A 24,258-nucleotide genomic window follows, 5' to 3' on the forward strand; every position below is an offset into this window, starting at 1 on the left:
TACTGAAAATTGTTGTTCGTCCAACCAGGAAGTCATAGATACATCTAAAAAGGTTTGGCTTATGAAAATTTAGGCTCATTTAAGGTATAAAGAGTATTGGTTTTGTTTTGAACTTAAAATGATTTAAAATTAACATTTGAAAATAACAAAACTTCTCAAATGACTTGGAGTGCTCAAGCGCACCTTGCCGCTCAAGTGCACCTTACCGCTCAAGCGTCTAAGGCCCTCAAATGGTGGGTGAGTTGGCTCGAGTGGTCATGTTGATTTTATCAATATTTTTCATCCAAATTTAATTTAAAACTCTCACAAAACTAAAACTCTTCGAGTTCTTGCCTATAAATACCTCTCTAATAACCCCTTAAGGGTTATAGATTGCATTAAGATCATTAAGAAATCTCACATTATTTGAAAGGGTTTCATTGAGGGGAAAGCTTAAAGTGCCACACCATTTCTAATCTCTCATTTAAGGATTTGATATTTGAATCTTGGTTTGAAGACCTTCATCCCTTCGACAAAGTTGAATTGTATTCACTAGAGCAATTGGAGATTGTTGCGCCATGAACGTGATCATGTTGTATGTATTTGAGAGAAGTCTTTAGGGTAAAACGGTCAAGTAAATCTATGTAACTTGATTTCATATAGTGGATTTAGATTAGAAGTCTTATACCTCATGGTTTTTCATCTCCATAGTTAGTGTGGGGGTTTTCCATGTAAAAATCCTTGTGCCTCATGGCTTATTATTTGATATTTTGTTTGAATTGCCTACAACAAAAAGAATTGATATACCCTAACTACTCGTAGGGTAAAAATTGGGTATAACATATAAATATTTATTTAAATTTTTTAATTCACCCATTCACTCTTAGCCCCCTTTGGGTGTTACCTCCTTGGGCTTAGGAGCTTTTTCAATTGGTATCAAAGTGGGATCAAAATCAATTTTTTCTTATCCTAATGATTAAAAATCAAACTGTTCTTAATCCTATTGGATAATAATCAATTTTTTTATTATTCATATGGGATAAAAATCATATTTTTAATGATCCTATAAGTCTAGTATGGAACGTTCACAAACAGGAGCACCTTTGAATAGTCCACCTTACTTTGATGGGAGTAACTATTCCCATTAGAAAGCTTGAATGATGTTTTTCCTTAAAATGCAAGGCGAAAGGGTATGAAAGTAGAATATGGATGACCCTCATTGACCCTTGATGCTCAAGGGAGATCAATAGAAGAACTAAAACTTAAACACGAATGGGACAAATTTGACAATGAAGGTAGTAAAGCTAATGTTAGGGCTTTATTTAGTATTTTTAATGGAGCTTGTCCAATGAGTTTCCTAGAATAGCAAACTGTAAACGTGCAAAGGAAGCATGGGAGATACTCCAAATTACTCATGAAGGTAAGTCTACTATAAAGATGTTTAAATTGAAAATGCTTGCCACTAAATTTGAGAATATTAGGATGCTTGAAAATCATAACTTTTCTTTCTTTTATTCTAAACTAAGTGACATAGTTAACTTTTCTTTCAACCTAGGAGAACTTATTCTGAATTCGAAGGTAGTAAGAAAAATATTGAGATCTCTACTAAAGAAATTTACACCTAAGGTTACTGCTATAGAGGATAGCAAGGACACTGATTCCATGAGATTTGATGAATTTATTGGCTTTATACAGACATATGAGATTACCTTACTTAGTTCTCAAAAGCCTAAATATTATACTTTTAAGGCTTCTGAGAATGAGAAAAAAAATATTAAAATGTCATATAAAATAACTAGGGATGAATTGACTCATATGGCTAAAAGAATTAAAATGGTCATGAAATTCAAAAAAAAAGTTTTACAAAAATCAAGAATCTGGAAAAGAAAAGACACCTAATGAACAAACATCCAAATAAAATGGCAAAGGTTTCTCCAAAGGTAAGAAAGTTGAATACTTTAACTAAAGAGGTCTAGAACACTTTGTTACCGATTGTTCTAGCCTCAAAGATATTAAAAAGTCTATGCAAACTACATGGAGAGACACAAACTATGAAGATAGTAATTTCACAACTTTTGAAGATGCAAGGTACGATCCTAATGACTTTTTACCTTTCATTGCATCTGTGAAATTTGTGCATGATAGTGATAGTGATAATGAGTTCACTGATGATCAAAAGGCTAAACTCTAGAATAATCTTGTTGTTAAGCATGAAAATTTGATTAAGAACTATCTAAGGGATCATGATATTCTTGAAGTTCATAAAACCAAAAATGATGTGTAAAAAGAAAAAAAAACTAACTTAAAATTTAGATTTCTTGAGTTTGAACATCATTCTCTCTTTAAGAAGAATAATGCTCTCATTCAAGAGATAAAGAGCAATAAGTTTTCTTCATTTGTGAATGAAATTTTCACCCTAAAACTAAAGTACTTAATGAAATACTTGATAAATGCAAAACCAATAGTGATAAATGAGGTTTGGGTACATTAATAAAGCCCTCTGATGGAGAAACTATGTTTCTTAAAGGTAGAAACTCCTAACCTAACAACATCTCCTAAAATCCCTCACTATGCACACATTACAAGAAAACAAGACACATTCCAAGAAAACAAGAAACGCTCAATTTAGATTATTGAGTGACACAGACCATAGGGTGAATTTTTGTCAAGACTTGTGTAAAGTAGTTAATAAAGAAGAAAAAGTCATTATCACAAGACATAGGATAGTAGACAACTATTATGCTATAAATCATATCTCGAGAACACCTCTTATGCGTAGTAAGGTGAAGCTAGATCCTACTGAATTCTAGCATAGAAGGCTAGGTCACATAAATTATAGGTACCTTGTGCACTTAGTGAACAATGAGAAAGTTAAAAGAATTCTTAAGCTTAGTGGGTGAACTTAAACCAATTTGTGGTGAGTGTAGGAAAGGTAAACAAATTAAGAGTACACATAAAAAGGTTAAGGACATTAGTACCACTAGACCTTTCGACCTTCTTCATATGGATCTTATGGGTCCTATGTACATAGAGAGTAGAGGAGGGAAGAGATATGTCTTAGTGGGTGCAGATGGTTTTTTGAGATATTCATTTGTGAGTTTTCTTAGAAAGAAATCAGATACCATAGAACCCTTGAAGTCTTTATTTATTATAATACAAGTGAAAATAAGCCAACAAATTGCAAAAATTAAGGGTGATAAGGGGAGAGAGTTTGACAATGTGGATGTTGACCTATTTTGTGAGTCTAAAGGAATTAAACATGAATTTTTAGCCTTAATAACTCCTCAACAGAAAGAAAAAAAATGTAGTGTTATAAGTAATGGCTAGGATAATGATTCATATGCATAATACCTTTATGCAATTTTGGGTTGAAACTATAAGAATTGCATGTTATATTGCTAATAGAGTTTTTCTTAGACCTAGAACAAAGAAGACATCTTATGAATTATGGACTAGGAGAAAACCTAATCTTAAGTACTTTAGGACTTTTGGTAGTGAGTGCTATATACTCAAGGATGGGGAGAACCTTGGAATGTTTGATGTTAAATCTGATGTAGGTTTCTTCCTAGGTTATTCTACTATTGGTGAAGCTCATAGAATCAAAATTGACAAATTATCCAAGAGTCCTCTAATGTTGTTATAAATAATAATGGGTATGATTAGGATATAATTGAGAGTCAAATTTTAACCCAAGAATCAATTAAGGATAACTCTAAAAATGTGTAAATCACAAAAGATAACCCTAATGATATCCCTAAAAGAGACATTGATCCCAATAAGAATGAAACCACACCTTTAGATGACACATCTAAAGAAATAAGGAATAAGCATAGATCCAGAGTACCTAAGAACTACCCAATCTCAAATGTTATAGGAAATGTAAATGAACATGTGGTTACTAGGAAACAATCAATAATAAATGAGATGGGTCTTGTATGTTATACCTCCCAATTAGAGCCAAAAATGTACAGGAAGCTTTAGGTGATGAATCTTAGACTATCGCACTCTAAAAAGAGTTAAATCAATTCACTTGGAATAATGTGTGGTATTTAGTTCCTGGGCCTAAAGATAAGCATGCCATAGGTACAAAATGGATTTTCAAGAACAAATAAGATGAAAATGGGGTCATTGTGAGAAACAAAGTAAGATTAGTTACCCAAGGATACTCACAAATAAAGTGGATTGATTCTAAAGAGACATTTGTACTTATAGCCCTATTAGAATCAATTAGGATACTTTTGGCAATAACATGTTCCTTGAGGATAAAACTTTACCAAATGGATGTGAAGAGAGCTCTTCTAAATGGGATTTTGAGTGAAAATGCTTATCTTGATCAACCTAAGGGTTTTGTAGATCTGAAATTCCCCAATCATGTCTATAAGTTAGAAAAAAAAAAACCCCTTTATGAATGAAAGCAAGCTCCTAAAGCTTGATATGAGAGGCTTACGACTTATCTTTTAGAGAAAAAGTTTGAGATAAGGGAATTGACAAAACCTTATTTATACATAGGTCCATGGATGAGTTGTTAGTGGCTCAAATTTATGTAGATGATATAGCTTTTGGAGCCATCTTTAGTGACCTTGCCCATAGTTTTGCTGAGGAAATGAAGATTGAATTCCAAATAAGTATGGTAGGTGAATTGACCTTCTTCCTAGGATTACAAATTAGGTAACTAAAAGATAGAATCTTTCATTCTCAATCCAAGTATGCTAGGGAGTTAGTTAAGAAATTAGGTCTAGAATCCACCAAATACTCTAGGACACCTATGAGCACTACCACTAAGCTTAGCAAGGATGCATCTGCAAAATATGCTAAGCAAAAGCTTTACAGAATAGGATGCTTATTATACCTCACAACAAGTTATCCTGACATATCTTTTAGTGTTGGAGCTTGTGTTAGGTACCAAACAAATCTTAAAGAATCATACTTAACTACTATTAAAAGAATTATACGTTATATAAATGGGACTCTTGAATATAGTTTGTGGTATCCCTATTATTCTTATCTTGTGATTGCTAGTTATTCCAATGCTGATTGGGCTGGAAATGTCGAGGATAGAAAAAGCACATCTGATGTTTTTTTTTTATTAGTGATTGTCTTGTGGCTAGGCTTAGTAAGAAACAAAATTCTATATCTTTATCTACTATTGAAGTTGAATATATTGTTGTTGAAAGTTGTTGTACGTAACTTTTGTGGAGGAAGAAAATGCTAAAAGACTATAGAATTGAGCAAAGGACCATGAACATACACTATGAAAACTCTAGTGCTATAAATATCTTAAAGAATCCTATTTTTCATTCCCATACTAAACATATTGAAATATGCCATCATTTCATAAGGGATCTAGTTGAAGAAAAGGTTGTCTCTCTAGAGTTTGTCCCCATTGAACATCAATTGATAGATATTCTTACCAAATTGTTGGATTCTCTTAGGTTTGAGTTCCTTAAGAAATATTTAGGCATATGCCTAATTGAATGATCTTCAAGAGTTATAAGCCTTAAAGGTTTTGAGCTTATTGTTGAATTTCTATTTATTTCCCTTAGCTATCTTTTAATTTAGTTTGGGCATATGATTTTTGTTTAATTACTTGATATATTAGCATAATCTGTAATATTTTAAGTTTGTGAACTAGAGAAATATACTAGATCTACATGACTTGATGTGGATTGATTCATAAATATTTGTTAATCATTGTTGATGTACTTGATTCCTAATAATTAAATATCTTTGTATGGTGCAATTTCAACCTTAGTTACATCTTATACTTGATCAAGAAGGAGACTTCTCAAGTTTACCTCTTAAAGTAGACTTTTTTCACTTTAGAGGGATCCTTTGTCATGCTCAAATCTTACTATCCACATAACTTGTTTGACTAAGATCATTATAATTGTTTCCTGAAGTAAGTCATTGAAATTTATTAAATCATAGGTTAAGCAAAACTCTCATACATTTTCCAATATTCATGCTCTCAAATGTAAGTTGTTCACTTACAACATTTGGAAACACCCCAAAAGTGGATACAAGGACAACCATGAATGAAAACAAAATGAAAAATCAATATTGATCATGATGTACAATGTCTCTACTTTCAAAAGAAGAAAAAAATGAAGTCAAATTAAGGGGGAGTCAAGTTGTGTTGTATATAGATCAATGAGATTGTGTGAAGCAGAAATCCAATGCTCTTAGATCAAATTGATTGGATGTGTACTTTAATTTGACCAAAGGCATGATGGATCCCTTCTAAGTGATCAAATTTTGAATATGGAACTAGACAGTAAGTCGTATTCCCTTGAACATCAATACTTATGTTTCCATGTTGATCCTCTTATACATTGATAGTTATGCATTGGGTTTCAAAACTGAGATTATGATTAACTTGAAACTGAGATTCTTGATGGATTGATGTGTAATATTTAAAGTAACTCGCCTGATTTTTTATTATTTAAACTAATCTTAAGAGTTCTTAAGCATGATGATTTGCTTAAGTTGATTGCTTTTGTGTTTCATTATCTCTTCTTTGTTAATCTAGTTCAATTTCCTAAGTTTCCTTTGAGAAATTTGTCTTTTTCTTGAATTACCTTAAAGTTTCAAATGCTTGAGCATTGCTACCAATGCTCAAGTGCTCAATCCAGTGCTATTAACACTCAAGCATTGTAAGTAATTTCTAGTGCCACTTTGAGTGGTTAGAACACTTAAGTGTTATAAGTCATATTCAGTGTTGCTTCTAGCATTCACGACGCTCAAGCACTAATCTGCATTGAGCACTCCTATAGGTTATTTAAAGCCATACAACATGCCATTTATTCATTTTACTTTTTCCAAGTTGTTTCGAGCATTTTGGGTTTCTTCCTCTTTGCCTTTTGAGGTTAGTTTGTTTCATATTTCTCATTTTTCTTCACATAGTATTGTTCTACATATCATTTATGGTATTTTGAGCGGTTTAGTTTTCCTTCGAATTTTTATCAATTTTATTGCTTTTTAGTGTCCTTTCATATTCCGTTTTACTTATGGTTAATTGTAGACATCAAAGGAGGTGAGCCTTCCTATATCACCTAAGCCCGTATAGGGCATTCCACTCCAGGGTTCTTTCGACCTAGAAGCCCTTCCAGTTCAGTGTTTTCATTGTTAAGAGGCACGAGACCATTACCATGTCTTTTTCCACGATTGACACGTAGAAGTTGAGCATGTCATAGACCTCCGAGCCTTCTAGGACACTCCTTTCCCTACCATCATCAAAAAGCAAGGTTGGAAGATTTTGTTCTCTCTTCAGGGGACTTATTATCGCCATCTTGTTTGCATGTTCTATCCGTACATGCATTCGATTGTGGCCAAACTCACCTTTCATGTAATGTCCCAAACCCTAGGGGTAAAATCGTAGTTTTTAAAAGTAATTAATTAATTTAATTAAATTTCATAAGAGTAAAAAGGTCTTTTTCGTATTTAAAATCTCTAGGTATAAATTAGATCTTTCTTATCTTCTCTACTCAGAAAAGTCTTTTAAACAAATATCATAAATATCAGAGAACATAGGGCTGAAGAATTAGAGATTAGGGTTAAAGATCAATTTTCCAAGTAAGATTTTAATCCTTAAATTAATATTTTTATATTCATTAATTAGTTTTGAACACTTTAGATATTCTTTGGAAGATCTAAATCTATATTAAGGTTTGTTAAATTAATTTTTAGATAAAAAAGATTAAAAATTTATGAATATGAATAGAGTCATTAATAAAGATTGGAAAGTTTGGAATATTCAAATTAATAGAAAAAATAGAAGAAAATAAAAATAATAATCAAATTGGAAAGGGAAGAAGGTTGGAGAGGCGTGCTCTATTATCAAAAGAAAACAAAGAAAAAAAATGAAGAAGGCTGGAGAGTCAACACTAGAAAGGATGTTAATATATATATATATATATAACTAGCGTAATGGAAATTAACTAGCGTAATGGAGTTGGTGGGTTTTTGTAAAAGAATATGGGGTAATTGCTAGGTAAAATTAGGAAGAGAGGTAATTGTCAAATAATATTAATAATAAGATATTGAAAATAATAATAATAATATAACAATAATAATAATAATTTCTAGTGAAAGTCTTAATTTAATTTGAGTATATAAAAGAAATAATGGTTGGGATAAGATTTGGAAGGAATATGAGTTTTATAAAAATTGAAAACTTGCTAATTTAAATTATTATTGTTTAGGAAGTTGAAAATAATATTGGATGGTAAGAAATTTAATATGGGAAATTAATTAGGATCCCTATTACTAAATAAAATATTCTTAAGATTGTCAAATTGAGACCTATAGATAATAATCAATAATAATATTTGTGTATGATATTATGTTAGGTGGAGAGTAAATTCTTCAAGCTAAATACTTAAAGTTTTTTAGTGCTTCTTTGAGGTAAAGGAAATTAATGCAGATTTTGTAAGAAGAAATAATTTTCTTTTTATATTGTATTTTGAAATGTGTAAAAATATTTTTTTCTATTTCTATGCAGGGATCAAGTATATGTTTTGCATGGAAAATATGTTTGAGCATTTTTCTTTGTTTATGGAAAATGAAAATTGTAGAGATATGATATTTTGTTTTGTAAGTTTGAATTAATGAAATGAAATGTTTGACTCTAATTTCTATGACCCTAGTCAACGAGTTATAATTGTTGACATTTCTATGGCCCTAGTCAACAGGTTATAATAGTTGACTTTATGGCCTTAGTCAAAAAGTTATAATTGTTGACATTTGCTTTTGTTCACCTTAAATGGAACGAATTTGAAACTAGTTACTCATTTGTAAAATCTCACTTAATTGGGCAACATTTGTTATACGATAACCAAAGTGAAAATATTTAAAATGTATTTGATTTGGGTTAGACGTGAAATGGTTTTGATATATATGAAAATATTTGGTTGAACACTTTAAAATGTATTAGCATTTTTGAACTCAGAAGGTTTTATGAAAATGATTGTACCTCATATCTCTTATTTACAAGTATGATTGAAATTATTTGATCCATGAAACTGTAATGATGTTTCTTATTGGGCTTTCAGCTCATTCCCCTTTGTTGATAATTTTTCAATACTCTTAGTTCATGCGAGGAGTGATGACTAGGCTAGGGAATTTTTTTTTTGTTAGGATTTTGATTCAAACTTTATTTTGGACATTGTTTAGATGTTAAAATTTAATTTCTATTTGAATTATTTGAGTTTAGAGTTATTTGGACAATAACACTTTGGTTGGATGTGTTAGTTTTTAAAGTTGATATCTGGAGATTTTAGAATTCATTTATTTTACTACTCTAAATAAGAATTTGGTAAATGGTAATATCCAGTTACAAAATGAATGTTTATGTCGTTTCCACTTTAAGTCTTTAGGCTTAGGGTGTGAAATGATCGTCATGCCCTTAAAGTAGATTTTGGGGCATAACATTTTAGGTGACTATGTACGATAAGTCCTTCCTCATTTCTTCCCATTCCATCTGGCGGTTCCTTAGCATGCCATGACTTAAGGCTCACATTCCTTTATTCTCTAAAGGTACAAGCTCTCACTAGAGAGGAACTTGATACCATTCCGACTTCGCTTTTTGGCGCTCCCCACCCTCTTCCATCTTACATTCCTATTACCGGCTTCTCCAAGCCAGCTTGCTTGTTTTCTACTTTCCTTACCTATTTCTTTCACCCGTTTACTCATCAAACCCAAATATGTTAGTCATTTGCTCAATTCATTCATGTCATTCTCTCTAACTAGAAGTATGACATTAGCTAGGTTATTCTAGACACAATGACTCATCTTCATGATCCGTCTTCTAGAAAAGGCGCGTTCTTTCACCTTCCTCAGCTTGAGCATTCTCGAGGATGTAGGCTTTAAGATTAACCCTGCATTGGGGGTCCAAGCTACCCATGCCCTTTTGGATAGGAGCTCCTGGGCCAAGCACTATAGTAACATGTATGGACCAATGGCTCCTCCAACTCACCATGGTCCATAGGATGCAACCCAATAAGTTGATCAAGAGGTAGTAGTTGAGGAAGATGAGTTCTGAGCTATGGAGTAGGGTGGAGTTCCCGAGGCAAATTATCCCAAGGTTGCTCTAAGGGCTCGTTCTAGTTGAAGTCGTGCAAGTTCTTCAAGAGCTACTCATAAGGTATCTTCTTCCACCGACCCAACAACTCGAGAGAGTTTGGATTCCATGGCCCATCTCCATCAGAGGATGGACCCATAGGATCTTCAGCTCCATGAGATCCAGGGACACCTTGACTACATCATCTCCTAAATCCATTCTCAAGGCACTTCAAAAGGAAAATCTGAAAACACCTTAAAGTTTAGTCTCTATTTTGTGTATAAAAGTTGAAATGTGAAGGTGGTGAAGGAAGTTTTTGGGAGAGAGTTTGAAAGGCAATTTAAAAGGAAAGTGGAGAAAACCTGGAGGTTGAGGTTACTCAAGTTGTTGGATAGGTAGGGATTTTGTTTTTTTTTTAAACTATATTTTGTAGTAATTTATTAAAAAAAAAAAATGGGTCAAAAGTTTGGTTAAATCTAGTTTTAAAAATGATTTAATGGGTGGTATGGTGCATGCGTATGTAGAAATTCTAGTGGAGCAATTACTAGAGTTAAGAAATCTGATTTTTCATGGAAAAAGAAAACAAATTGACATCAAATTTCACTACATTTGTGATTAAAATTTCTCACAAGGATTTTTTGTGATAATAAATCAACAATTGCATTAAACAAGAATCCAATTTTTCGTGGAAAAAGCAAATACACTGACATCAAATTTCACTACATTTGTGATTTAGTGAAAGACAAGGAAATTACATTCAAGTTTTGTTCTTCTAAAAATTAAGTTGCGGTATTTTTAAAAAAATCGAATAAAGTAGAACATTGCTCAAGTTGAAGAAGATGACAAGTATGATGAAATTTGAAGAATTTTGTTTAAGAAAGACAACGTAAAAATCCTAATTAAACCAAGACTGTGTTTCTTTAGTATATTAGAATTATTAATATTTGAATTTGATTCTTCTAAGGATTTAAAATCATAATTCTATTATGAGTTTAATTTTTATTATTGTTCCCATATATATTAAAAATTAATAGAAAATATGATGTGATAAATTTTATATAATTATTTATCATCTCTTTCATCTTTTCTTGTGAAAAAATTGTTTGTGTGCCGAAAAGATTATTTTTGGTTGCTCACAATCTCACAATTTTACTATATTTAATCATTGTGCATTAAAGTGTGTAAATGCCCTATTCTGCTGATATGGCCACTACTGACAGTGTCAATGTTAGTATAGATCATTTCAACGAAGATTCTAAACACCCATAAAAGCATTAGATGACTTGAATCGTAGAACCAGTTCAACATGGCCACTACTGGAGTTGTCTATAACTGCACGTTGAGGAAGAGGAAGGCTTGTCCTATCGATTGTGCAGGCACAAAAAGAGTAGAATGGCAGGCATTCCAAGTATGGGTTATATCGGTCCCTTTATATAAGGTAGAAACAAGCCTTCTTTATTTATTAATTAGGCAGCGTTCAGCAAAGTTCATTCAAAAGCAGCACTAATCAAACCCAAGACACTAAAAACCAAGCAAACAGAGCATTGGATGGGAAAGTTTTATCAACCCACTACACCTCAACAGGCTCAAGCCCCCTCTCGATTGAGGCCTTCACAGCATCCAGCACCAGCTGCGTCTTCCTACTGAGAGTTGGCCACTTTTGTTCAGGTTTTGAACCATTTCTTTTAATGTCTGCAACCAAACCGGAAAATTCCCTCACCATGAGAGCTTCCTGAGGGAGATCTGTTGTGACGACATGCTCGCTTGGCATTGTTCTCCACCCTGTCACGAGTTCATTGAACCCAGACTCTATACCAGTGGAAAAAGCAGCCCTGTCCTCTTTAAAAGGAATAACGAAGTCCTGAACCTGCAAAGTTCCCTTTGTTCCAATAGCAGTTACATTCATTGTCGAATTGGCTTCGAAGGAGCAAGTGAAGGTTGCTACTTTCCCATCTTCCCATATTAGAGAAGCCCCGCATGATTTGAGTACCCCTGTTTGATTAAGAACAGGACCAGGCAAAGCTCTCACTGATTTAGGCAGTTCATAGTCAGCAGCAAACAGGATTGCCCTGATGCAGTACCACCCAGTATCACCAAGAACACCAAGGGCATCAAGGTCTGGCTTAACACGGACGTTATTCTCATGAAAATCAGAAGCAGCCAAAAATGTAAAGCAGGATTGCACCTGTGGGACCAAGGAGAGGTCAATCTTTGGAAAATATACTATGCTCCTACCTCTTAAATCTCAATTATTTCATCAATAGCTAAAGGGACAATACATTTACAAGGAAAAGACAAAGTTCATTTTTCAATCTTATCACATTGCAAATTGAACAAACCAACCTCATCCAAGCAATTTGATTTTACACGTGGGATATGGTGAGATTTATTGGCTGCTTGCCATGATGGAGAGTATTCGTTTTAGTGGAGCCCTACCCATGAGTTTGAGCAAGACGTCAATGAAAATACCATAGAAACAATAAAGGGCGAGGGGTTAAATTTCAAAAATTGGGTTTTAAAGAACCCTTTTAATCAAAGAACCCATGGATAACCGAATGTCTTCTCCATTTCTTAGATTTTTTTTTTACTTAAAAAAAAAAAAAATTAATCCCCAAATTCCCGTTCTAGGAACTCCAGACCAATTCTAAAGAGAAAGTGTGTTTTCCCTCTATGTCGAAAGAATTGTCATATATTTTTTTTTTTCCATTCCCTTGCAATTCTGAAAAGTCAAACAGGACGGAATTCCAAGTTAATGCTTCACAGACGGTTTATTGAGACCCAAAATTTCCATCTTTTGAGAATTTTCCTATATATTCACAAACAGAACATACCGATTTGAGTTGTCCGAAACGCTGTGGATCGGAGAGCAACTCCTTCATCTTAGCCGTCCGAGGGTGGTGCATCCACATCGTGCCGTCCATAAACTGCACTCCATTGGATTCGCAGGCCTCCAAAATCTGATCCAACTCCGCCACATTCAGAGCCACAGGTTTCTCCAGAAGCACATGCTTCTTCTTCTCCGCCGCCAGCACCGCCCACTTCAAGTGCAAGCTCGTCGGCAGCGGCACGTACACGGCGTCCACGTCGGGGTCGTCCAGCACCGCCTCGTAGCTGCCGTAAATCTTAGCCGAGGGAGGGAATCCGTTGGCGGCGGCGAATCTCGTGGCCTTCTCCAGCGAACGGCTGCCGACGGCGTACAGAGTGGCGTTGGGGGCGAGCGTTATCGCTCTCGATACCTTGCGTGCTATGTCGGCGCAGCCCAAAATCCCGAATTGGATCGACGATTCGGCCATGTCGTTTGGGAATTACTGAATTAGAGAGGCTTGAGGTGAAAGGAGGAAAAAAGACAAAAGGAGAAGGACCGAAGAGTTTCAATTTATATTATTCCCATCTGTAACCATTGGTTGTAAGAGCCGCCGTGAGGTACGCATGAGCTAAGCATATGAAAATGTTCATGCATGGGAGGCTTGGAGCTTCAGTCTCGGTCAAAAGGGCCATAATAAAATGAATATGTTATAAAGGTTTTGAAATCATGATTAATCCCTTTTTCAAAATCCTGTGGCGGTACCCGGTTTGAGTGAGGAGAGAAATTAGATATGTTTTCTCTTCCACAAAACTCTATTTTCGTTTGGATCCAATGTTTTGTTTTTCTTTCTTTATGCTATAAAAGCCGCCAGCCGGGATGTAGTAGCGAAAAGAAGTAGCGAATCAGGGTTTTGTTTTTTTTTCTATGATTTCTTCCTCAATTCAATCCATTTCATTTACATCCTTTTATAAAATTTATTTATTTTTAGAATGATTTTAAATAAATGTATTTAACAATCATATAATTAATATATTTATACGTTTAATGTTAATGTCATATTTGATTGATCGGATATATCATGAAATATAATAAAATATACGATATTATATCGTATCCCATATTTGGTTGGTGATGGGATCGAATACATTCTTTCATCGTTTATAATATTTTATATTTAACCAAACATTTTATAGAATAAATAATGAAATATGTTATCCATCCTTTTTTTTTTTTATCAATTTTATATAGGATATTTTAATCTTATAATAAAATATAAGATATCCATATGTCATGTATTATAAATTTATTTATTTTTATTAATTTTTATTATAAATTAAATTTATGGTTAAAAAGAGAAAAACTAATTTATTGAATAACATAATATAATTTTTTTTATTTATAAAATTCAAATATTTTAATCATGAATATTGTTAAATATAAGAGATTTTTCAATTTTTTAAATAGAAAAATATTGAAATGTGATATAATTTTATTTAACCATGCCTGATGTCTGAGAGACGGCCTAGACGTCTGATGTTTGAGCCTTGGACTAGACGCCTGATGTCTGAGCACCGAACTAGACGCTTGATATCTGATCAACGAGCTAGACGCCATTTACACCCAAAAGTTAATGTTAATTAATTATTACACACAATTCCAGACATTGGCAAGCTAAATGGACAGTCAACTACATGGTTTGAGATTTTGGCACGACAGTCAACAAATGGCACCAATCAGCAACCCTTACTTGATGTGATTGCCTAACCGCCCTAAGGGCAATCATCATTACAAGAAATGTTAGAGTGTATAATCAACGCTATAATGACGGTGTCATCAACTCTATATAAACCCCTCAAAAAGCACAAATAAGGTACACACAACTCATTCTCTCCCACAAAGAATAATTAGATCTATCTTCGTTGATTTCTGACTTAAACTTCATAAGGGCATGCCTGGACCACCTATCCGGACATCATTATGTGCAAGGAAAAAGTCCGCCTAACTCCAGTGAAGCTGGAAAGACCTACAGTGGCGAATCTTGTGGCCTTCTCTAGTGAACGACTGTTGACGGCGTACAACATGGCGTTGGGGGCTAGCGTTATTGCTCTCGATACCTTGCTTGCTATATCGGCGTAGCCCAAAATCTGAAATTGGATCAGCGTTTCGACCATGTCATTTGGGAATCGGAGAGAGCTTATCGATTATGAGCAATGTGGAATAGTGTAAAGGAAAGTAGTGTTGTCTGCTTTATGATAAGGCTGAAAGACAATAACTGTGTTTGGTTTATTATGGAAAAAGAGGTCCACTTGATCATAAATAGATAATTTTATTTTAATATTTCTTCTTTGGCCCAACAGTCGTCTATATCCTCAATCCTCAATAATACATCCAGTGGAAGTCTCTATCCTCAATAATACATCTTTAAAATCATATAATATAAGTACTTGTTAAAAGATTAGGGTGGTGTTTGCTTATTGTTTCTATAGAAATCATTAAGACGTGCACCTCTGGTATGCCATTGTTTGCTAAGATGCTTCCACATCGTGAGCTTTACTGTAATATAATTAAAATAAATTTATTATCAATAAGTTTAGTTTAATCATGTCAATAGTATCATATAGTTTCTTTTTACCTTAATAAAAAATATCAAATATTTTAATTTTTTTTATTCAATAAAAAAAAACAAACATCACTTACAACTTTTCAATTATAATAAAATTATTTTAGAGAATGTTTGAATATTTATTCACTTAGAAGTGTTTACATGGCTTTTTTTTTTCCATCATTTTTTGCTGGATCCATTTCATTTCCATTCTCATTTGATATAAATATATTTGGTCATCATTTCTTTTCAATTTCGTTAATTAACACTTTTATTAATATTTTCTTATAAAATATATTTTTTAGGATAATTTTACATAAAGGTATTCAATAATTCTCTAAAATTTAAATTTTATAGATGAAATATACTTATAAGGATATATTTTTATAAAATTTGAAATTAATTGTCATTTGATGTAGTTATATTAAATCTTAACGATGTGAATGGAATTATCTTTATTTTTATGTTAATATTTTTATTCCTATTGATATTATGATTATTATGTTAGTTCATCTATATTGCATCATATATTATTATTATTATTATTATTATTTTACTTTAATATTTATAGCACGAACACTAAAATTATTAACTAGTATTATCTATAGCATAATGTTATATTATTTAATAATAAAATAAGAAGAAATGAAATGGGTATTTGGTAAACCAACTTAATAACTTAAAGCAATTTAATTATTTTAATTAGCTTTTGTAAATATTTGTTTGTTTATATTTATTGAGTGTGTACAGAATTGAACATCGAAAAAATTAGAAATTTTGTTTAAATGAAAGGAAGAATTCAGTAAATATGTTATAATAAAATACTAATTTCAAAATATTCTTTTTAATAAAAGAAAGTTTTTATTTATTTATTTATTTTTATTATTTATAAAAATTCAGAAAAATGCATTTAGAAAAATCCAAAAAAATTGTTTTTAATAGAATTCGAAAAATTGTTTTTAATGAGATTATTCAAAAATTTCTTTGTTTAATAAAAATTGTCCAAAAATTGTTTTGTAAATAAAGTTGTCCCAAAAATTAATTTTTAGTAAAATTGTCTAAAAATATTTTTTAAAAATGAATTCTTTTTCCTTAATTAAAATGGGATTAAAAGAGTTTTTCATAAATAGAGAATTTAAATCTTTGTTTTTCTATTTAATTAAAATTTCTTTTGCAAATAAAGTTATGTCATTTTAAATAATTTGTAAAAATCACTTTTTTTTTAATAAAAATGAATCTAAATACTTTTGTAAATAAAATTGTAAAAATTCATTATTTTCTAGTAAAAGCAAATAAAAATAATTTTTGTACCCAAATTGAAATTTTGTAGTAAATTCTTTTGATACAATAAGTGTAAATAGCTTTTTTGAAAATTGAATTCAAATGAAATTGAGAAAATAAATTGATTCTTTTTTATAAGTAAATAAATGGAAATCACTAATTCAAAATCATTTTTAATAAAATCCTTTGAAATTTCTTTAAATCCTTTTTTTAAATATCTTTTATTTATTTAATTCAATAAATCATTTTGCATAATCCTCTTATTATTTATTTTGTGTATTTTTGTAATTAGATTTCATCATTGTTTTTGTGCATATTAATTTTCACCATGACTTGTATGTTGATTATTTTTCTTGGTATCCATAATTAATTAATTAATTACCATAATTTTCTCAATTCGTTTAGTAAAGGTCGTACGTATATGGGTTTAGAGGGGTGCTACGACTCACCACCGTACTTTCCCAATGAGTAACCTGACCCCCGGACCCAGACTCAGTTTTTCACAGACCCGTTTTTTCCTTCAGGAGTCACACTTAAAGTTTTTCTTTCTTATTTTGTTTTTCCCTTTAAAAATAAAACAAAAATAAGTGGCGATTCCAAGTCCTTTTCTAAAAATCAAATTTTCACCAAACAAAATAAAAATCTAGCTCGCCATCCAGTGATAATGCATTGAGCAAAATGCGGGGTCCACAAATATATTTTAAGTTAATTTTATCAAATAATATTAATATTTAAAATAAAAATTAAATAATAAATTTTAAATTAATAACTTAAGTATAATTTAATTTAAAGTTAATTTAAACATTAAGTAATAAATGTTACATTTTGCCATATATCCTATAAAAAAAAAAAAGACAAATTAATCGATTTATTTTAAACATTAAAAATAATTTATATTTCACTCTTTTTTTATTCATTTCATAAATTAAATATAAACATAATGTAATATAGCCTAAGGGTGTCGATGAAATAACCTTTACTTTTATTATTTTTTATTATCATATTATTAATATTTTTATTCTTATTAATATTATGATTATTACAAGAAAAAATAGTTTTGACTCACTAATTTAATATATATATATATATATATATATATATATATATATATATATATATATATATATATAAGGAAACCTTGGTTTTTATAAATCAATTTTATTTTCATCAATTTAAAATATTTTAAAATATATACACTTTTATAAATTATTTCATAAAATACTCTTTTACTTGATTAATTTTAAATAAAATTATAACAAAATTAATTTATCATTTTAATTTGATAAAAGTATCATACAAATAAATATATTATAAATTTTTATTATATAATATGAGATACAAATTATTTTGAAAAAAAGTATCTGATATTCTCGAGTGTGAATAAATTATTTTTAATTTTCTAATTAATAATTATTTCATATCTTGTATTTATACAAATACACTCTTCTTCTTCTTCTTCTTTTTAAATAACATTAATAATAAAATAAAAAATTTTAAAAGTTAAAAATACAATTAAAACTTAAAAAAAATAAATACAATAAAAACAAAAAAAAAAACTTTAAAAAATAAAATATTGACTCCTATCGTATTTCCAAATTTTTCTTGAATCTATATTTTGTAATAATGTGATTTAACGAAGTAATAGTAAACATTTTATATTGTATTATATATATATATATATATATATATATATATATATATATATATATATATATATATATATATATATAATATAATATAATATAATATAATAATAACAAATAAAATGAATAAATAAAAATAAAATAAAATAAAAAATAATTTACAAAATAATGAAAACGAAAAATTGAAGGGTGAGTGGGCCTAAAATAGTACATGTAATCGGGATTTAAAATTGTGCTCAAAATTAATGTAAAAAATAAAATTGGAACAAATTTTGGGGTCTACAATAGTTTAAATTATTAAATTAATATATTTATTCTCATAAATTATAATTAAGATAAAGGAGGTTGGATAAAAGGTTATGGAAACAAAGGATATCATGAAGAAAATTAGGACAAATGAGAATAAAAAATAAAATAAAAATGTGAACTTAAAAATAAGTTAATTGTTTATACTTATTACTTAAAGTTTTTTTTTTTTTTTTTTTAAGTTATACCATTAAGTTATTTTACTAAACATACTTAATTTTACTTAATAACTTAAATTAAGTTATTAAATTGCTTTAAGTTATTAAGTTGGTTTACCAAATACCCATTTCATTTCTTCTTCTTCTTATTATTAAATAATATAACATTATGCTATAGATAATACTAGTTAATAATTTTAGTGTTCGTGCTATAAATATTAAAGTAAAATAATAATAATAATAATATATGATGTAATATAGATGAACTAACATAATAATCATAATATCAATAGGAATAAAAATATTAACATAAAAATAAAGATAATTCCATTCACATCGTTAAGATTTAATATAACTACATTAAATGACCATTAATTTCAAATTTTATAAAAATATATCCTTATAAGTATATTTCATCTATAAAATTTAAATTTTAGAGAATTATTGAATACCTTTATGTAAAATTATCCTAAAAAATATATTTTATAAAAAAATATTAATAAAAGTGTTAATTAACGTAATTGAAAAGAAATGATGATCAAATATATTTATATCAAATGAGAAAGGAAATGAAATGGATCCAACAAAAAATGATGGAAACAAAAAGTCATGTAAACATTTCTAAGTGAATAAATATTCAAACATTCTCTAAAATAATTTTATTATAATTGAAAAGTTGTAAGTGATGTTTGTTTTTTTGATTGAATAAAAAAATTTAAAATATTTGATATTTTTTATTAAGGTAAAAGGAAACTATATGATACTATTTACATAATTAAACTAAACTTATTAATAATAAATTTATTTTAATTATATTGCAGTAAAGCTCATGATGTGGAAGCATCTTAGCAAACAGTGGCATACCAGAGGTGCACGTCTTAACGATTTCTATAGAAACAATAAGCAAACACCACCCTAATCTTTAAACAAGTACTTATATTATATGATTTTAAAGATGTATTATTGAGGATTGAGGATATAGACGACTGTTGGGCCAAAGAAGAAATATTAAAATAAAATTATCTATTTATGATCAAGTGGACCTCTTTTTCCATAATAAACCAAACACAGTTATTGTCTTTCAGTCTTATCTTAAAGCAGACAACACTACTTTCCTTTACACTATTCCACACTGCTCATAACCGATAAGCTCTCTCCGATTCCCAAATGACATGGTCGAAACACTGATCCAATTTCAGATTTTGGGCTACGCCGATATAGCAAGCAAGGTATCGAGAGCAATAACACTAGCCCCCAACGCCATGTTGTACGCTGTCGACAGTCATTCACTAGAGAAGGCCACGAGATTCGCCACTACAGGTCTGTCTAGCTTCACTGGAGTTAGGCGGACTTTTTCCCTGCACAGAATGATGTTCGGATAGGTGGTCCAGACACACCCTTCTGAAGTTTAAGTTAAAAATCAATGAGGATAGATCTAACTATTCTTTGTGGGAAAGAATGAGTCGTGTGTACCTTATTTGTGCTTTTTGAGGGGTTTATATAGAGTTGATGGCACCATCATTATAGCGTTGATTATGCACTCTAATATTTCTTGTAATGATGATTGCCGTTAGGATGGTTAGACAATCACATTAAGTAAGGGCTATTGACTGGTGTCATTTGTTGACTATCGTGCCAAAATCTCATACCATGTAGTTGACTGTCCATTTAGCTTGCCAATATCTGAGATTATGTGTAACAATTAATTAACATTAACTTTTAGGTATAAATGACGTCTAGCACGTTGATCAGATCTCAAGCGTTTGAAAAGGAAAAAGGACCCAAGAGTTTCAATTTATATTTGAAAAGGAAAAAGACATTTGGAAAAGTCCATTCACATGGGCTTTCATTATTATCATTATCATTATTCCCATCTGTAGCCATTGGTTGTAAGAGCCGCCGTGAGGTTCGCATGAGCTAAGCATATGAAAATGTTCATTCATTGGAGGCTTGGAGCTTCAGTCTCGGTCAAAAGGGCCATAATAAAACGAATATGTTATAAAGGTTTTGAAATCATGATTAATCCCTTTTTCAAAATCCTGTGGCGGTACCCGGTTTGAGTGAGGAGAGAAATTAGATATGTTTTCTCTTCCACAAAACTCTATTTTCGTTTGGATCCAATGTTTTGTTTTTCTTTCTTTATGCTATAAAAGCCGCCAGCCGGGATGTAGTAGCGAAAAGAAGTAGCGAATCAGGGTTTTGTTTTTTTTTCTATGATTTCTTCCTCAATTCAATCCATTTCATTTACATCCTTTTATAAAATTTATTTATTTTTAGAATGATTTTAAATAAATGTATTTAACAATCATATAATTAATATATTTATACGTTTAATGTTAATGTCATATTTGATTGATCGGATATATCATGAAATATAATAAAATATACGATATTATATCGTATCCCATATTTGGTTGATGATGGAATAGAATACATTCTTTCATCGTTTATAATATTTTATATTTAACCAAACATTTTATAGAATAAATAATGAAATATGTTATCCATCCTTTTTTTTTTTTTTATCAATTTTATATAGGATATTTTAATCTTATAATAAAATATGAGATATCCATATGTCATGTATTATAAATTTATTTATTTTTATTAATTTTTATTATAAATTAAATTTATGGTTAAAAAAGAAAAACTAATTTATTGAATAACATAATATAATTTTTTTATTTATAAAATTCAAATATTTTAATCATGAATATTGTTAAATATAAGAGATTTTTCAATTTTTTAAATAGAAAAATATTGAAATGTGATATAATTTTATTTTAAACATTAAAAATAATTTATATTTCACTCTTTTTTTATTCATTTCATAAATTAAATATAAACATAATGTGATATAGCCTAAGGGTGTCCATGAAATAACCTTTACTTTTATTATTTTTTATTATCATATTATTAATATTTTTATTCTTATTAATATTATGATTATTACAAGAAAAAATAGTTTTGACTCACTAATTTAATATATATATATATATATATATATATATATATATATATATATATATATATATATAAAGGAACCTTGGTTTTTATAAATCAATTTTATTTTCATCAATTTAAAATATTTTAAAATATATACACTTTTATAATTATTTCATAAAATACTCTTTTACTTGATTAATTTTAAATAAAATTATAACAAAATTAATTTATCATTTTAATTTGATAAAAGTATCATACAAATAATTATATTATAAATTTTTATTATATAATATGAGATACAAATTATTTTGGAAAAATTATCTGATATTCTCAAGTGTTGAATAAATTCTTTTTAATTTTCTAATTAATAATGATTTCATACCCTATATTATATATAAATACACTCTTCTTCTTCTTCTTCTTCTTCTTCTTCTTCTTCTTTTTAAATAACATTAATAATAAAATAAAAAATTTCAAAAGTTAAAAATACAATTAAAACTTAAAATACATACATATATATATATATATATATATATATATATATATATATATATATATATATATATATATATATATATATATATATAATAAAAACAAAAAAAAAACTTGAAAATTTTAAAAAATAAAATATTGACTCCTATCGTATTTTCAAATTTTTCTTGAATCTATATTTTCTAATAATGTGATTTAATGAAGTAATAGTAAACATTTTATTTTCCTTTTGATGCCCCTATTTCCTTCTCCATAACCTTACCACGATGTAGTCAACTCAAATCATCTTGTTTTTTTCTCAATCCTCACCATTTCTCTCAACATATCCCCTGCCTTAAGCATAACTGTCATTCAATAAACATTTGAATATCGAGAAATATTAAGAAAATTAAAAAAAAAAAAAAAAAAAAGTAGAAAATGTATAATTCGCCATTTAGGGTTCGTGAATAGAAAATGCAAAACCATCTTCCTTTTTCTTAATATTATTTACAGTGATAATGAAAGTTAAAAGTTTTTAGTAGTAAAGAAAACTAGAAACGAATGAATCTCAAATTGGGTTTCTTTGTTTTTTCTAATTTTCTTGGTAACCAAACAGAGGCTGAATTTGTCTTTCTTGTTTCCATGAATTTGTTTGGGTTTTCTTAAATTAAATATTAATTTGATTTTTTATTTTAAAGATTAATATATTTTATATAAAAATAAATAACGAGAGAGTAATAAATATAAAAATAATAAAACTATGCTAATGACAATGACTTTAATCATAAGTCTAAAGCTTGATTTTAATTACAAAGCTAAAATCACAATCATCGATTGTGATGTGATTTTAAGTATAAGTTTTTAATAACAATTTTTACATTAAAAATAATGTGAATGCTTACGTATGGAAAGAACTACATTTTTTATTGTTGTTGTTGTTTTTTTTCTTAAATTCTCAAAAAAATATTATTTTTGTATTAACTCCTCGTTCCACTTCAAAATGGAGCATAGTAACCCCCAGCCATGTCAACTAGGTTTTCGTGGAGGAAACGGTTCTAGACCCGTACGTAAGAGCATAGACATACTGCTATTGAATCCCTAAAATACAAGATCTCACAGTTGAAAATGAAATGAAAACTAATTTAATACTTAAAAATTTACACCTGATCACGTAGATATTGTCTATTATAAACATAAAAGACTCTCACGATTTTAAAACGTGTCTACAAGATTAAAAGAAGTTTATATTTATATAACGTTAGAAAGTGTTTCTTTCATCTGATGTGAGACATCACAAACACCCTTCATATAGACACAACATTTTTATTGTATTCCATAAGTTTGTGGGACCAAATAGACAAACACCCCATACAGGATCAAACAAACCCCCACATGAGGGTTGTGATCTTCTATGATATCATTTCTAACAATCTATGCCCAATACTTAGGTGGAAACAATATATATATATATATATATATATATCTCAATTTTACTAAAATTTTACATATTTTTAATTTTTTGGAAATTTTTAGATTATATTTCTTGAGTATTGTTTATTGGGGAAAATTTTAGATTATACTTGTTTAGTATTGTTTATTGTTTTTTTTCTTCTTCTACATATTTGTATATGGTTCAATTTTAATTTTCTTTCTTGTATGTTTTCATGTGTTATTTTCTTCCTTGTATCTTTTCTTGTGTTATTTTCTTGTGCCTCTAATATAGTCCACTGAAGTTGTCATTATGTGATATATAATTCTTTTTTTCACCTAATAATTTGTTGGTGCTTATAGAAGTTCAAGTGTTGATGACCTTCTAGGATCTAATAAATAATTTTTATGAATAAGCTATTTCAACTGTCGTAATAGTCTATTCCATCACTCACCTTTCTATTAAAATAATCGCCATTAGCTTATAAAAAAGACTTCCTTCCCTACCAGATTTTTAGTTAATTTTGTTTTTAAAATTTTCGATTAAAAATTATCAAAGAAATAAAAAAATCCCTAATAGA

General features: G+C 29.4%; 1 protein-coding gene across 1 annotated transcript; it reads right to left on the reverse strand.

Annotated features, from left to right (window-relative positions):
* Positions 1-11,315: 11,315 nt before the first annotated feature.
* LOC117906619 (uncharacterized oxidoreductase At4g09670-like) lies at positions 11,316-13,390 on the reverse strand. Its single transcript, XM_034819722.1, has 2 exons — positions 12,868-13,390; positions 11,316-12,221 (listed from the first exon to the last, which is right to left on the reverse strand). Exons 1-2 carry the CDS (start codon positions 13,327-13,329, stop codon positions 11,607-11,609), a joined length of 1,077 nt encoding a protein of 358 aa, XP_034675613.1. The 5' UTR covers positions 13,330-13,390; the 3' UTR covers positions 11,316-11,606.
* Between the last annotated feature and the right edge of the window lie 10,868 nt (positions 13,391-24,258).

The sequence above is a fragment of the Vitis riparia genome, chromosome 18 (assembly GCF_004353265.1).
Source record: "Vitis riparia cultivar Riparia Gloire de Montpellier isolate 1030 chromosome 18, EGFV_Vit.rip_1.0, whole genome shotgun sequence".
Taxonomy (NCBI): Eukaryota; Viridiplantae; Streptophyta; class Magnoliopsida; order Vitales; family Vitaceae; genus Vitis; species Vitis riparia.

Bases quoted from the DNA above. Each gene is read 5' to 3' on its own strand.
- LOC117906619 (XM_034819722.1), bottom strand. From the start codon at position 13,329: ATGGCCGAATCGTCGATCCAATTCGGGATTTTGGGCTGCGCCGACATA. The intron at 12,222-12,867 runs GTATGTTCTGTT...TTGGTCCCACAG, and splicing joins GTTTCGGACAACTCAAATCG to GTGCAATCCTGCTTTACATT.